At 37.6% G+C, this 17,073-nt stretch overlaps 1 protein-coding gene across 2 annotated transcripts in view; it reads right to left on the bottom strand.

The window, feature by feature from the left end:
- PCYT1A (phosphate cytidylyltransferase 1, choline, alpha) overlaps positions 1–17,073 on the bottom strand; it is a 47,128-nt gene that overhangs the window by 18,075 nt on the left and 11,980 nt on the right. For both annotated transcript variants that reach the window (XM_030328722.2, XM_030328724.1), the window contains exon 2: positions 11,256–11,382. In XM_030328722.2, coding sequence (XP_030184582.1) covers positions 11,256–11,372 — 117 coding nt within the window. In that variant the 5' untranslated portion in view covers positions 11,373–11,382. The remainder of the gene's footprint in view (positions 1–11,255; positions 11,383–17,073) is intronic.

Here is a 17,073-nt window from a genome sequence, read left to right as displayed (position 1 = left end):
CTACATTTGAGATCATATAATCTATGACTCAAGACAGTTTTACTTACTCCTTTCCAATTTGGATGCCTTTAATTTCCTTTTATTATCCCTTGTTGCCTTAGTTAGATTCTCTAGCACAATGCTGAATAGAAGTAACAAGGACAAAGATCTTTGCCTTTTTTCCAATCTTAGGGGTGAAGCATCCAATCTTTCACCATTAAATATTATGTTAACCCTAGATGTTTTGTAGATGCCTTTATCAGCTGAGGAACGGCCCTTATTTTTGCAATTTGTTTAGAGCTTTTATAATAGGTGTTGGGTTTTGTCATATGCTTTTTCTGTATTACTGAAACATGCATATTCTGTTTTTGTCTTTTGTTACCTCTAGTGTATTAGATTAATTGATTTTAGGATGCTAAACCAATCTTGCATTCCTGAGTGAAATCCCTCTTGGTCATGTTATATAAATCTTTTTAAATATTCCTGGATTTAATTTGTTAATATATTGTTACAGATTTTTGCATCTAAGCTTGTGAGAAATTTTGAACGATAGTTATCTTTTCTTGTGCTTTTTTTGCCTGGCTTTGATGTTTGGCTTCACAAAAGGGGATAGAAAGTATTTTCTTTTCCTCTATTTTCTGAAACCATTTATTCAGAATAGAAAGCTATTACTTCCTTAAATGTTTGAAAGAATTCACCAATGAAGCATCTGGGTCTGGACTTATCATTGTGGGAAGATTTTTAAAGACTACTTTTTTTATTTTTATTTTTTAACTTGGGATACGTCATTCAGATTCTCTAATTTTGGGTCAGTTTTGGCAATTTGTCTCTTTCTAGCAATGTCTATTTCATTTAAATTGTCAACTTTTTTTGGCATTTAATTGTTCATTACATTCCCTTATAATTCTTTTAATTTCTGTGGGTTATAGTGATGTTCACTTAGAATTTTAAATTCTAAACAAATCGCATCATGATTGGTCTGAATCCAGGGACTGGGAAAACATCACTTTGATTTGTTTTCAGATAAGGACAGATTTTTAAGATTAGATTTTAAAATTAAAACATACTTCTTTTTAAAAATCCCTTATATGGGGCACCAGGGTGGTTCAGTCAGTTAAGTGTCCAACTTAGGCTCAGGTCATAATCTCAGTTTGTGAGTTCAAGACCCATGTCGGGCTCTATGCTGACAGCTCAGAGCCTGGAGCCTGCTTCAGATTCTGTGTCTCCCTCTCTCTCTGTCCCTCCCCTGCTCACACTCTGTCTCTGTCTCTCTCTCTCTTTCAAAAATAAACATTAAAATTTTTAATATAAAAAAATAAAATCACTTATATAAGCTTAGTTAAGATATGCTAAAGCTATAATAAAGATAAGTGAAAACACCCATTTTTAGGAGACGTGTGCATATGAATGTTATCCTTTTTAAGAACTTTTTTTTTTTTAGTTTAGTGTTTTATTTTGAGAGAGACAGAGAGGGCAGGGAAGGGTCAGAGAGAGAGAAGGAGAGACTGAGAATCCCAAACAGGCTCATGCTGAGCCATGCAGATGCCCCTTTAAGAACATTTTATAAAAGAGATAAGAATAGACCAAAGACACAAATAAACAGTTTTCTGTAGTTAAGAGAGATTTCTCTACAGATTAGATAAGACAATTTATCTTTTAAAAGTCAGTATTCAAATGAGTTGCTTAACAGTAGTGTGTTTCTAAAAGCATATGCTATTCACAAAATAATATACTCTATGATTCCATCTATATAAAGGTAAAAAAAAAACAGGCAAAGCTAAATCTATGATGAATAGAAGCCAGAGGAAAAAGAGGAAATTGGGGAAAGTGGATACTGATGAGCAGGGACATGAGTCTTCTGGGAAGACAGGTATACATATGTAAAAATTTATTGAGCTGTACACTTAAGATTTGTGCACTCTATTGTATGTAAGTTATATCTCTAGAAACAAATGATATTTGGCCATAAAAAGGAATGCAGTACTGATACATGCTACAATATGGATCTTGAAATCTTGAAAACATTATGCTATATGAAAGAAGGCAGTCACGGGGCGCCTGGGTGGCGCAGTCGGTTAAGCGTCTGACTTCAGCCAGGTCACGATCTCGCGGTCCGTGAGTTCGAGCCCCGCGTCAGGCTCTGGGCTGATGGCTCAGAGCCTGGAGCCTGTTTCCGATTCTGTGTCTCCCTCTCTCTCTGCCCCTCCCCCGTTCATGCTCTGTCTCCCTCTGTCCCAAAAATAAATAAAAACGTGGAAAAAAAAATTTTTAAAAAAAAAAGAAAGAAGGCAGTCACAAAAGACCACTTATTGTATGATTCCATTTATATGTAATATCTAGAATAGGAAAACTTATACACAGAAAGTAAATTAGTGGTTATACTGGGCTTGGAGGGTTAGGGAGAAATGGAGAGTGACTGATAATGGGTACAAGGTTTCTCTCTGGGGTGATGAAAATGTTCTAAAATAGATATGATAATGGATGCACAACTCTGAATAGTCTAAAAACCACTGGATTGCACATTTTAAATGGGCATGTGAATTATAATGGTATGTGAATTACATCTCAATAAAGTTTATGTATATATTTATACATAAAAACAGGCAAAAATACATCAAACAAATAGAAAAAATTATGTTTATTAACAATAGTACATGTAGATAAAAGATGAGCTTTATTGTGTCTCTGAAAGTTATTATCAATGGTGTACAGAAGCTGGTTGTTAAAAATTCAGGAATTATGTGGGCCATTTATTAAATCATTGGTAGTCTGAACTTAGTAGCCACAGAAATCAGCAAGTGCTACATATCAGAGGGTTTTTCCCCCAGTAAGCCAGTTTACTAGAACACCACTGGTTATTTGCATACTTAGAAAGAGATCAGTTCTGAGGTTATTACAGGGAGAAGAAAATGGACTTACAGATTTTCCCATAAATGTTGCAGTGGGAGTAGAAACGGTGGCAGATTTTGTGAAGGAAGAATAGGTAGGACATGGTAAAAAGAAAAAATACTGTCACTTGAGAAAAAGACGCATTTTAGAGTTTTAGAACTGAAGAAAATTAGATTGTACTACTAGTGGCAGGAATGGAGAAGTTTTTAAAAAAGGAGTTGAGATCAAAGAAAATGAGAAGTGAGAGACGTCTTTGAGCATGGTGATTCAAATGATCATTAGAGACCTTTTAGAATATTAATGAGAGTGAGGACACCAGTGCCTTTAAGAAAATTAGAAGAAGGGGCACCTGGGTGGCTCAGTTGGTTGTCAGAGTTCCGCTCAGGTCATGATCTCACAGCTTGTGAGTTGGAGCCCCACATCGGGCTCTGTGTTGACAGCTCAGAGCCTGGAGCCTGTTCCAAGTTCTGTGTCTCCCTCTCTCTCTGCCCCTCCCCTGCTCGTACTCTGTCTCTCTCTCTCAAAAATAAATAACAAATATTTAAAAAATTTTTAATAAAATTAACATTAAAAAATGAAAAAAGAAAATTAGAAGAAAAGGAAATAGATTAGTAATAATTTCTCACTAGATATGTGTACCCATAAACGGAAATGAGAAAAACTGCAAGGTATCTAAAGGGGACAGAAAGATAGGTGGCAGATTTGGTGGGGGGGGGGGGTTGTTGTTGTTTTTATTTGTTTTTTTTTAAGTTAAGGAGATCTGGGCATGTCCAAGACAGAGGAAAAGGATTCAAAGAGATGGAAAATACTGGAGAAGGAATAAAATAGATAACGGGAAGAAAGAGTCTAGAGAAATAGCAGGGAATGGTTTCAAAGGACAGGATGGGGGAAGGTATTAGCCCTAGAAATAAGAATGATCACACTTTTCTAAAAGCAGAAGAAAGGGAAGGTGATAAAAGGCCAATGTTAGATGTAAAGGAGGAAAGATGTACAAATTTATAACCGATGCCCTCAATTTTCTCAGTATAGTAAGAAGGACATGAAATTACCATTAAAAGCAGAGAGGGTGGAATGAGACTGAAAGCTTGAGGAAAGCAGGAAATATGTGGACTAGCTGCTGTGGGAAATATACCAGAGCATCAGCAAATACTGGGCACTACATTAAGTCCAGATCAAGCTAGCAACATTAATCTATAGAAGGCCAAGTTAACAGTCCAGGAAGAGAAACAAAGAATTATCAGAAACTGAAAGATCTAGGGTTAGGCCATGATGAATTGAAGGGAGGCAGAAGGGGGCAGTGAAGAGTTAAGGAGGCAAAGGGATCTAGACATTTCTCCAAAGAAGGTATAGTAATTGCCAAAAAAAAAAAAAAAAAAAAAAAACACATGGAAAGATGCTCAACAACATTAGTCATCATGGAAATGCAAATCAAAACCACAATGATACTACTTCACACCCACCAGGATGGCTAGGAGCAAAAAAGACAGGCGGTAACAGTGATGGCAAGAATGTGGAGAAACGAACCTACATACACTACTGCTGTGAGTGTAAATTGGTGCTCAACTTTGGAAAACCATTCTTTAAAATGTTAAACATATAATACCATATGATCCAGAAATTATACCCATGGGTATGTAACCAAGAGAATGAAAACACAGATTTTTTAAATTTATTATTATTTTTTAAGTAGGCTTTACACCCAACATGGGACTTGAACTCACAACCTCAAGATAGAGCATCTCATGTGCTACTGACTAAGCCAGCCAGGTGCCCCTGGAGACACATTTTTTTTTTAAACCTGTACACAAATAATATTAATAACAGCATTATTCACAATAGCCAAAAAGTGTAAACAATCCAAATGTCCATCAATTCATGAATGGATAAACAAAACAGTATGTCCACATGCAATATTATTCACCTATAAAAAGGAATGCAGTATTAATACATGTTACCACCTGGATGGACCTTGAAAATAGTATGTTAAATATAAGAAGCCAGCTACAAAAGGCTATTGGGAGGATTCCATTTATATGAAATGTCCAAAATATACAAACACCTGGAGATAGAAAGTAGGGTTGCCAGGGGTAGGTTGGGGGGATGGGGAGTGATTGTAATAGATATGGGGTTTCTTTTTGTGGTGATGAAAACGTTCTGGAATTAGATAGCGGTGATGGTTGCATAACACTGTGAATATACTAAAAACCCCCGAATTGTACACTTTAAAATGGTTTAAATGCTGGGGTGCCTGGGTGGTTCAGTTGGTTAAGAATCCAACTTTGGCTCAGGTCATGATCTCGCGGTTCATGAGTTTGAGCCCCGCATCGGGCCCTGTGATGACAGCTCAGAGCCTGGAGCCCGGATTCTGTGTCTCCCTCTCTCTCTCTGTCCCTACCCTGCTCGTGCTCTGTCTCTCTCTGTCTCAAAAATAAATAAATATTAAAAAAAAATTTAAATGCTTTAAATGGTAAATTTTATGTTATATGAATTTTATCTTAATTTAAAAAGATACATTAAAGTATCCTATCTTTCACAACTGTTTCTTCAATCTTTTCTGATTACTGTGTACATTCCAAGGCAAAAGGCAAATACAGCTATCCCTCCTGGCTAGGGTTTCAATTCCTCCTAAGTATAGAAAGTGAAACCAAAGGTTCTTTGACTACAAGAGATCAGCAAAATCTTTATCTCTCTAGATGTCTCCAGCTAGAATGAATAGTATTTTTAAAAACATCTTTCTAAAAAAGCCTCTAGAAGATGCTTTATAAAAGTAGGACTAAGTATTTCTACCTATATTCTCCTAAAACATACCTCCTTCATTTTAACCTCAAGGGAATGCTACAGAATAGTGTTATTTTCAAGTCGTTTGACTATCTGGTTGTGAAGCATAAATGAAAAAGCATGGATTTAGAACTTAAAAAAACTTAGATCTAAATCCCAGCTCTATCACTTAATAGCTGTGATATCACAGCTTTCATCTTCCATAAAATAGAAGATAATACTGGCCCCACAAGGTTACTTGAGAGTTCAACAAAATAGCACACGCAAAGTCACTAGCACAACTTTTTACATATAGTGGCACTCAACAAATTAGGTCATCATCAACAACATGAGTTCATTTTCTTTCCTTTTTTTTTTTTAATTTTTTTTTTAACGTTTATTTATTTTTGAGACAGAGAGAGACAGAGCATGAATGGGGGAGGGTCAGAGAGAGGGAGACACAGAATCTGAAACAGGCTCCAGGCTCTGAGCTGTCAGCACAGAGCCCGACGCGGGGCTCGAACTCATGGACCGCGAGATCATGACCTGAGCCGAAGTTGGCCGCTTAATCAACTGAGCCACCCAGGCGCCCCCATGAGTTCATTTTCAATTCCATTTTATGGAACACAGGATTTCATTACATCAACAAAATTAACTAAATTGTATTAATCTAAGAGGTTAGCTTCTAGATGCTATATGAAGTTTCTAATTCTATACAAATTATAACTAATACTATTATAACTAAAAATTCTGACTATTAATGATCATCTCGCAAATTATGAATGGTCTTCTAAATGCAATATTGCTTTCATAAAAACTTTTTTTGATTATGTTCACATATATTAATGCACTATTCCTCAAAATTCCAGTCAAAGAGATGACATTCTGGTGTCCTTAAAATAGGGAAATGGAGGGGAGCCTGGGTGGCTCTGCTGGTTGGGTGTCCAACTCCTGATTTTGGCTCAGGTCACGATCTCACAATTCGTGGGTTCGAGCCCTGCATCGGGCTCTGCACTGACAATGTGGAGCCTGCCTGGGATTCTCTCTCTCCCTCTCTCTGTCCCTCCCACACTCATGCTTGCCCTCTCTCTCTCTCTCTCTCAAAACAAACAAACTTAAAAATTAAAAAAAAAAAAATAGGGAAATGGAGATAACTCAGATTAAGACCAGAATTTGATACTGGCTTCCCAGGATTCTACTAAGGACTCTTAAATATTTTTCAGCAAAAGCTTTCAGAATGACACAGAGAAACATTTCCCTTTTACTCAAACATGTGGCACAAATGATAACAAGTGTTCCTGAGATCCAAATTATTTCCATAATACTAGACGAAAGGCTATGGAGTCAAGAGGAATACCATATGGTGTGATAAAGAAGGGATAAAGAACAGAGCTGAGAGATTCCACTCCCTGGGGATAGGAAAGGAAGGAAGGAAGGAAGGAGGAAGGAAAGAAGGAAAGGAAAAGGAAGAAAAGAAGAAAGGAAGGGAGAAGGAGATAAGGGGAGGGGGAGAGGGAGAGGGAGAGAGGAAGGAAAGGAGGAAGTGAAAAAGAAAATAACAATTTTCTCAGACTCTTATTGCCATTTCAATGAATGGAAACAATGAGCTCATCTATCTAACTACTATTTGGATGTTTCCTAGACCTTTTAAGTTGAACTCGTATTAAATTAAACTTATCATCTTTCTGCTAAACCAGATCTTCTTTCTAGTATTTCTTATTTAAGAAGCATCCCATATACACAATCTACCTAAGACTCAAATCTAGAAGTCATCTTTAACACCTCTCATCCTTTACATCCTGATTTCCAAGAATTATCTATTTTACCTCTTAAAAACTTAAAATTGTAGTTTAAGTCCTCATTATCTTCACCCTGGATCATTACAACAATCTCACAACTAGTTCTCTGGTTTCTATCACTGTTTCAGCTCATCTTTTCCAAAGCAACCAGGATGATCTAAATTACAAATCTGATCACATTGCCCACAGGGTAAAGTTCAAACTCTTTAGCACAGCACACAAGATCCTTCATAATCAGGTTGTCGCTTGCCTTATCTATTGCAGATTATTTTCTGAACTTTAAACTCTAATATTACTCATGGTTTGCTAAACATACTATTATATCACACTTGAACTTGTATTCTATCTCTTGTCCATTTCTTGAATTCCTATTTATTCTTCAAAGTTCAGCTCAGAAATAATCTCCTCAGTGAAGCTTTTCCAAAACCACTGTCCCCACCTCTAGGTCAAAGTTAATCTGTTGCTCATCTCGGCAGCCATTGTATTTCTAACTTCCTTCTATTTGGCCCTTTTCATTCTATATCTTAATAACTTATCTATTTCCCCTATTTGTCTGTGAGCATCTTAAGAGCAAGGTCATCTTTTCATCTTTGCATCTCCAGTGTATAGTAACTGGCACACAGGTGTTCTCAATATATGAGGTTGTGATTATCTATCTCCATTAGCAGAACTGTTGCCAATTTGTGACTTAACCATACATGTGATAAATACAGATATAGGCTAAATGTCTTATTCTTCATAAATATTTTTGTGATTCTTTTTGATTGTATCTTTAGAAACATCTGTATCAGTAAATTCTTTTTTTTTTTAATTTAAATTCAAGTTAGTTAACATACAGTGTAGTATTGGTATCAGGAGTAGAACCCAGTGATTCATCACTTACATATAACATCCAGTGCGCATCCTAACAAGTGCCCTCCTTAATGCCCATCTCTCATTTAACTGCCCCCCCCAACCCACCTCCCTTCCAGCAACCCTCAGTTTGTTCTCTGTATTTAAGAGTCAGTAAATTCTTTATACTTACAAAGAAACTAGCCATAAAGTTATCGCTTCATTTTTCCCCAATTCTTTTCTCTCTTCTTTCTAATTCATCCTGACCCACCAATGTAGCTACCTAATACTAAATGATCCTTCCAATTTCTCTCCACCCTTGCAAGGAAAAAAATTCTTCTGAGCTCTGAGCTATAGAGTTCCCCATTAGGCTCACATCTCTCAAAGGGAAGGTCCTATTTACTTTTATACTCTTAGTACCTAGTGGCTATGCTGGACATTGTGTGTGATAAAATCTTGTTTGCTCAACCCAAATGTCAACTAATGTGTGGACACATAAAATGTGGTATCCACATTTTAGATACATAAAATATTCTAAAATTAGTTGTGGGGATGGTTGCACAATTCTAAATATACCCAAAATCATTGAATTGTGCAGTTTAAACGGGTGGGTTATGTGATCTCAATAGAGATTCCTGTTATAAAAACAGGAAAAAAATATTGTTTGCTTTCACTACAAAGTTGAAAAGGGATCAGAGATAGAAAGTACAAGTGTACAATGACAGACAAGTTTATTTAGCGGACACTCCTCACTAGGGCTGGTACAGCCTGTTGATTGAATGAATCTTTGACCATTAGCCCATGCTAAAGAGCCAGTGTGTACTAGAGAGGAATGTGGAGTAAGTAGCAAGTCACTCAATTGATCTGTGACATGAATATACGAAGCAAAGCAATTTAAAGCACTGAAATTCCTCAATTCTAAGGACCGAGAAATTTAAGTCTCCTCAGAGCCCATTCCACCATTCCACTTGCCTTCTTTGCTCTATTCTTACCTCTTGTGACTGGTGAAGAGTATCAACTACATGGTTATACCTTGTCCCTCCTCCAAGACTGATTGCTGAATTGGTGCTTACCATAATCCTCTTAACCTGAATTCTCTAAGAAACATTCAGAAATTAACAATGTCCTCCTGTTTTGTTGACTGCTGAGTCATTTTCTGAGTATACCTGGTATGGTGTACAGAATAATGGCTTCCTAAAGCCATGTCTACATGTTATTCTCTGGAACCTATGACCATGTTACCTTACATGGCAAAAAGGGCTTTGCAGATATGATTAAATTAAAGGATTTTGAGAAAGGGTGATTATCCTGGATTATCCAAATATGTTCAATGTAATTACAAGGGCCTTTTTAAAAAAATTTTTTATGTTTATTTAATTTGGAGAGAGAGACAGAAGGAGGGGCAAAGAGAGAGAAAAACAAAATCTGAGACATTCTCTACACTGACAGACAAGAGCCCAATGTGGGGCTCAAACTCACAAACCATAAGATCATGACCTGAGCCACAGTCAGACACTCAACCGACTGAGCCACCCAGGTACCCTATCATAAGTGTCTTTATAAATGAAAAAGCAGGTAGGAGAGTCAGAATCAAAAGACATGTGATGAGGGGCACCGGTTGGCTCAGTTAAGTGTCTGACTCTTGATTTCAGATCAGGTCATGATCTCATGGTTCGTGAGATCAAGCCCCATCAAGGCCTCGTTGGGCTCAGCACTGATAGCACAGAGCCTGTTTGGCATTCTCTTTTTCCCTCTCTCTCTCTGCCCCTCCCTGGCTTGTGCTCGGGCTCACTCAGTCTCTCTCTCTCTCTCAAAATAAATAAATAAAACTTAAAAAAAAAAGAAGAAAAAATGTGATGACAGAAGCAGCAGAGTGATGTGACTGCTGGCTGGCACCATGAGCAAAGCAATGGGGGTAGCCCCTCAAAGCTGGAAAAGACAAGAAAACAGATTCTCCCCTACAATCTCCAGCCCTATCAACATTGATATTAGTCCTCCAAAATCCATTTAAGACTTCTAACCTCCGGAACTGTAAGACAATATATCTGTATTGTTTTAGGCTGCTAAATATGTGGCAATGTGTTAAGCAGCAATAGGAAAGGAATACACTTGCCCCTACCAATATCATCAATATCAGGCCTAAAGCATAAGCCTCCTATTGGTGGAGTCCAGCTGGTTTTATTGATCAAGATAGAGTACTGGTTTAGAACAAATGTTATTTGTGTCAGAGTAAAAATGCTTTTCCCTTTGCACTACATGAAGTTCCAGAACTAACCAGTGGAAACTGCAGTTTGATCAATGGCTAACAGTCAATATAGGTAAAGAAAACACAGAAATATATAATCCTTTCACTGGAATTTTAAAACATGGATTTCATAATAATATTACATACCAATAATAACTTCAGTTGTACATGTGTTCATTGACATGTTTTTTAGGGGAAGCTTTAAGAAGGGTACCAAACTGAGACAGGATGAGCAGTTTGGAATGGGGTGTTTCATTGACAGCTTGGCAGTGGTTAGGAAATACAAGATAATGTCCCAGGGATAAAGGAATATAAGGTAGGCAGTAACAGAAAAAGGCTCTCATCTAAGATATAACCAGTAATAGAGTGAAGGCATGATATGGCAGAAAAAAAGTAAGACACAGAAAACTAAACGCTAAGAGATGATACTAAGATCAGATGACTGCCTAGAGCTCAAATTTCTCTATTTCATTCACTTTAATTTAATCTTTAGCTTAATAAACTAACTTAACAACTTCCAAATTTTCCTAACATTCTTTTTCCAGTTCCAATGTAAAGCTTTTGCAACTTAGCTGTGAACTTCAATTTGATAAGAAAGTAGAACATTTCCAACAACTGTGAAAATACTATTCACACTTACTATTCATTCTTTCCATTATTTAAGAAGATTTGTCATACTGATATCATTAATTTTATATCAGTGTTTACCATCCCCCTTCCAGGTTAAGTGTTCAAAAAAGATATCTCTTCCTTACAATTGCACAGCGTGGCATTTTTGAAGAAATTCCATCTTCTTCTGTTGCCCCATTGGGTCCAGGTACCTCTTTCCTCCTCTTTCTTGTGTTGACTTTGGCTGAACTCTGAGCATCCATCTTCTTTTAACTGGTCATAGAAAGTGAAAAAGAATTTTTTTTCTCATTGAAGTGGAGAAAAAGTCTATCACAAGTATTTCAGAGATGTTAACACAGATACACTGAGCAAAAGATCAATTCCATAGCACAGATCTCACAAGATGAGCCAATTGCATCTGGCAAAAAACAACAAAGCTTCACAAAACACATGCTCTAGTAGAAACACTGAAATGCCTCTCTGTGGAACAATGGCCACAATTAATCACCTGACCTTGGAAATTATTACCCTGACCAATGCAGCCTGTATACCAACTGCGAATTTCATATCCTGTCTAAATGTAGAACATTGGAATAACTTTGTTGAGAAAGTCAGTTACATAGAATTTACCACCCTCCCCTAATAACATCCCTGGTACACCTGGAGATATGACAGACACAAGGAAAAATGAAAGGTATGTCTTTGGTGCAGATGGAAAAAAAAAGAGCCTTTTTTTAAAAGAGACAGCCATCACCAATTCCTGGTTTAACAAAACATGTATTTCTTAACTCTTAATGCTCTGTAGATTTCAGAGACCACTCCATCAGGGTTATCTATGAAAATTGTAAAGTAAGTATATTGTATCTTTTAAATGTCCTTCCTTTTCCTGGTCTAATACCCATTTCCCCTTCCTCTTTCAGAGTTAGCACCTTAAGCTATTCAAAGCCCCAACTATTAAAACCTCACCCTGGCTTCTCCCTCCCCCAGTGAAAACTTATAAATTACTCTCTCACTTAGCAGAGAGCTTCTAGCAACTAGCTACCACAGAACAGCTCTGAATATTTGATGTTTATGTTTAGATGTTGGCTTGTGCTACCTCTCCAACACCCTGCAAGGATATCTGCATTTTTCTTGGGTAACATAATTTGCACAAATTAATTGATAATGATGCAATTTTAGGCATCAGCCAGAAATTGGGGATAGAGGAACTTTAGTGGTCAACTGTCATTTCTGCCCAAGATATGTACAGTGAAAGGTGGAAAAAATATCCTCAGAGCAGAGATAAAAAACAAACAAACAAAAAAAAAATGCCAGGGTACTGGGTGGCTCAGTTAGTTGAGCATCCAACTTGGGCTCAGGTCATGATCTCACAGTTCATGAGTTCGAGCCCCATATTAGGCTCGCTGCTGTCAGCCTGTCAGTGCAGAGCCCGCTTTGGATCCTCTGTCCTCCTCTCTCTACCCCTCTCCCACTTTCACTCTCCCCCAAATAAAATACTATTTTAAAAAAATGCCAGACAGAATGAGGACATACTACTCCATCTTTCTGTCTCTAATTGGCCCTCCTGAATAAGATGTTCATCTAAACAACTGCAGTTGAGCCTTATTTTCTTTCCTCCAGCTAAATTCCAAGTGGCAATATGACAAGATCTAAGAGAAATCTGACCTAATTCTTAAAGAGTGAAGGTGACACCCATCAGTCATGGCTAAGTATTAGGCTGACATGAAAAATGTCAGAGTCCAAAGTGAAAGATGAACACCACCCAGAAACTTCCTTTCATCGCAAATGCAAATTAAAATGGAATAAAGGTGCTATACATTTAACAAGTTTTCCGGTGATGATCAGAGCTTTTCTTCATTATTATTATCACATGTTTGAAACTATCCAGAGATTGTATTACTACTCCTATCTCACTGGTCTGAGGCCTACTAAAAACACCTAATCAGTGCAATTAGTGACCATTTCTAATTTACACACAACAGGACTTTTGCTTAAGTATCTGTTAACTTCTTCTCAGGGTAAGTAGACAAAATCCATCATGAAAAATGTAATGAGCAATCTGGTGTCAGGCAGCTGAAGGTCAGGCAGTCACTAATAGTGGGAACTTACTGTGTACAAGATACATACTTTTTGAAGTAAACTATTTTCTCAAGAAGACTTTAATTCAGCTGAAGAAACCACATGTTCATGATATAAAAGTGCTCTTTAGGATTCTAAAACCACTGGGGGAAATTTGCTAAAGAACAGGATATTTAGACAGTTTCAAAGTATCTCCAAGTATTTTGAAGCAATTCTCATAAATTACTTATTAATTACAAAGGGAAAAGAGTTAACTTTATAACGAAAAAATTTCTTAGCCAAGTGATCCAAGTTAACTAACATCACCAATAATGCCTCCATCACCTACCCCAAATGCATAGCCTGTATGGATTTATAAGGAACGAGCAAACAAACCTCAATTAAAAGACATTGTAGGGGTGCCTGGGTGGCTCAATTGGGTTAAGTGCCAGACTTTGGCTCAGACCAGATCTCACAGTTTGAGCCTGCATCGGGCTCCCTGCAGTCAGCACACAGCCTGCTTCAGATCCTCTGTCCCCTTTCTCTCTGCCCCTCCCCAGCACGTGCTTTCGCACACATTCTCTCTCTCTCAAAAAAAAAAAAAAAAAAACAAAAAAAACAAGATTCTACAGGGTGCCTGGGTGGCTTAGTTGGTTGAACATAGACTCTTGATTTTGGCTCAGGCCATGAGCCCCCCATTGGGCTCCACGCTGAGCATGGATATAAATAAATAAATAAATAAATAAATAAATAAATAAATAAAGCAAGCCTGTTACTCTTCAAAAAATGTAAACCATGAAAAACAATGAAGGGCGCCTGGGTGGCTTAGTCAGTTAAGCATACAACTCTTGATTTTCGCTCAGGTCATGATCTCATGGTTCATGACTTCAAGTGCTAAGTTGGTCCACACTGATGATGTGGAGCCTGCTTGTGATTCTTTCTCTCTCTGCCCCTCCCCAGTTCAAGCACGCTCTCTCTCTTTCAAAATAAATAATAAATTCACACACACACACACACACACACACACACACACACACACACTGAAAGGCTGAGGGATTGTTCCAAAGAAATGACAATGAAATTTCATTTCTAGACTGCAGGAGAAATTGTTATAAAGGATAGTCATTAGGACAATCAGTAAAATCTGAATACGGACTGTGTACCAAATCATAATACACATCAATGTTAAAATAAACTTCCTGGGGCGCCTGGGTAGCTCAGTCGGCTAAGTGTCCAACTTCAGCTCAGGTCATGATCTCAGAGTTCGTGAGTTTAGGCCCCACATTGGGCTCTCTGCTGTCAGCATAGAACTCACTTCAGCTCCTGTCTCTCTCTCTCTGTCCCTCTCCGGCTCACACACTCTCTCTGTCTCAAAAATAAATAAACATTGAAAAAAATAAACTTCCTGATAACTACACTATGTTACGTAAAAGACTATCTTTGTTTTAAGGAGATAAATGCTGAAGTACCTTGGGGTAAAAGGGTCATGATCTCTGCAACTTAGCCTCAGCAGCAGCAATAGCGACAAAGAAAGAAGGTGAAAGAAGGGAGGGAGGGAGGAGGGAACAAAGGAAGGGGATGGAGGAGAAGAAAGGGAAGGAGTGGGGGAGGAGAAAGAAGAAGAAAATTGTGTACACTATGTTATATATAAAAAAAGGTAAAGCAAATATGGCAAAATGTTATCAATGTATGCAACTAGATGGGGTATAAAGGAGTTAATTTTAATATTCTTGCAACTTTTCTATAGGCTTTACACTTTTCAAATAAAAAGTTTAATTTTTAAAATGTTCTGTAGCAATTTTCCACATAGATAGGCTCTCACATAAGATTGTCTTTCAGATTCTCTAGAAACATATTCCTTCTCCTTCCTAATTCTTTGATTTAGTATACATGATACAAATATTCCAAGAAGTATATGTTCTCATAATCTAAACATCTTGCAAGGAAGTAAGATCATAACAGCAACAATCATAATAATGACTATCTTTTTTTGAATATTTACTATGTGCCAAGCACTGTGCTAGGCACTTAATACACATTATTCTCATTTAACCCATACAACCTGAGATGCAGGTATTATTAGCCCCAACTTACAAATGAGAAAACTAAAGATCAGGGAAGTTAAGCAACATAACCAACAGATCACACAGCTGGCCAATGGGAGAGCCAGGATTTAAATCCAGGCTTGCCTAATTCCCAAGTCTTCACCACTATATTGGGCTGTCTCCCAGAATCCAAGGTTTTTCCTTCCTTCCTTCCTTCCTTCCTTCCTTCCTTCCTTCCTTCCTTCCTTCCTCCCTCCCTCCCTCCCTCCCTCCCTCCCTTCCTTCCTCATTTATTTATTATGTTTGTTTTTGAGAGAGAGAGAGTGAGCAGGGGAGGGGAAGAGAGAGAGGAAGACAGAGAATCCAAAGCAGGCTCCACACTGAGAGCAGACATCGGATGCCGGACCCAAACTCATGTCAGATCATGATCTGAGCTGAAGTCCAATGCTTAACCAACTGAGCCACCCAGGTGCCCCAGAAATCCAAGACTTTTAAAAAGAAGCTGTCTCATCATCAATACTGTTGCTTCCTTCTATCAAGAACATTCTCCTTACGGCATGGGTCCCTTAAGTTCTTACTGATGTAAATCAGTCTTAACTGCACAGAATAAAAGGTCACAGTTACTTAAAAGGTAAACAAGGCCCCAGGACCAATCAAACATAACTGACATGGCTATTGGCCTGATTCAGAGGCAGTCCAATTTGTCAGCTATACAGATATGTAGATCTTCCCTATTAGATAGTTTTGCTATGATTTTTCTAAGCTTTCAACTTAAGCAATAAAGAATTCTTGGGGCACCTGGGTGGCTCAGTTGGTTGAGCTCCCTCCCCACTTTTGATTTCGGCTGGGGTCAATGTTCCAGAGTCATGAGATCGAGCTCCACATCCAACACCAAGCTGAGCATAGAGCCTGCTTAAGATTCTCATTCCCTCTCTCTCTCTCCCCCACACTCACTTGAGTTCAGTCTTTCAAAAATTAAAAAAAAAAATTCTTTAATCTCTGTTCTTCCCTCTTCTGACATTACAAATAGGTGGCACTTTTCCATTCATGATATAAAAGAATTTTAAGGGTGCCATAATAAATCAAGGGAATGTCATGTCATATTTTCAACAATTATTTTCCATAACTTACAGTTAAAATTCTTTAGTGTTTAACAGAAAAATACTTAACAGGTCCAAAAACATGTTTATAGGAATTTCTCAGAAGTCTGCTCTGTGTGTGGGGGTGGGGTGGGGGGTGAGAGGAAGGGGGGGGTAATGTGTGCTACAATATTTTTACAGCTTTATTGAAGTATAATTGACACACAACAAACTGTATTTAAAGTATATAATTTAATGAGTTTTAACATATCTATACATCTGTGAATCATCAAAATTAAGATAAGCAACATAACTATCACTCTCAGGTTTCTTCATGCCACTCACTTTATAATCTATCCCTCCTTCCCCGACTTCAACTTTGCTTTGCTTTTTTGTTTGTTTTACATTGTGGCAAAATACACATAACATAAAATTTGCTTTGCTTTTGAACTGCTTACTTCTTAAAATACTGAATCATCTTGTCATATGATTCAACTTAACTAGACAAATCATGGTGGATATTATTATACTAGAAAGAAGCAAGTATTATTATACTAGAAAGAGCAAGAAAGAAGCTCTCCTTCCAAGAGTTAAAATATTGTCAGTGTGGTTTTAAAGACATTCTAAAGCCAAATTAGTATCTGGGGTGGTTGGACCTTGTGACACTGGATCTATTTCACTAGATTAAAAAACCACAGGGGTGCCTAGGTGGCTCAGTCAGTTAAGCATTGACTCTTGATTTTGGCTCAGGTTATAATCTCATGGTTCGTGGATTCAAGCCC

Source organism: Lynx canadensis, chromosome C2 (assembly GCF_007474595.2).
Source record: "Lynx canadensis isolate LIC74 chromosome C2, mLynCan4.pri.v2, whole genome shotgun sequence".
Lineage (NCBI taxonomy): Eukaryota > Metazoa > Chordata > Mammalia > Carnivora > Felidae > Lynx > Lynx canadensis.
Note: the sequence above shows the minus strand (reverse complement) of the source record. Positions and strands in the feature narration are given on the sequence as shown.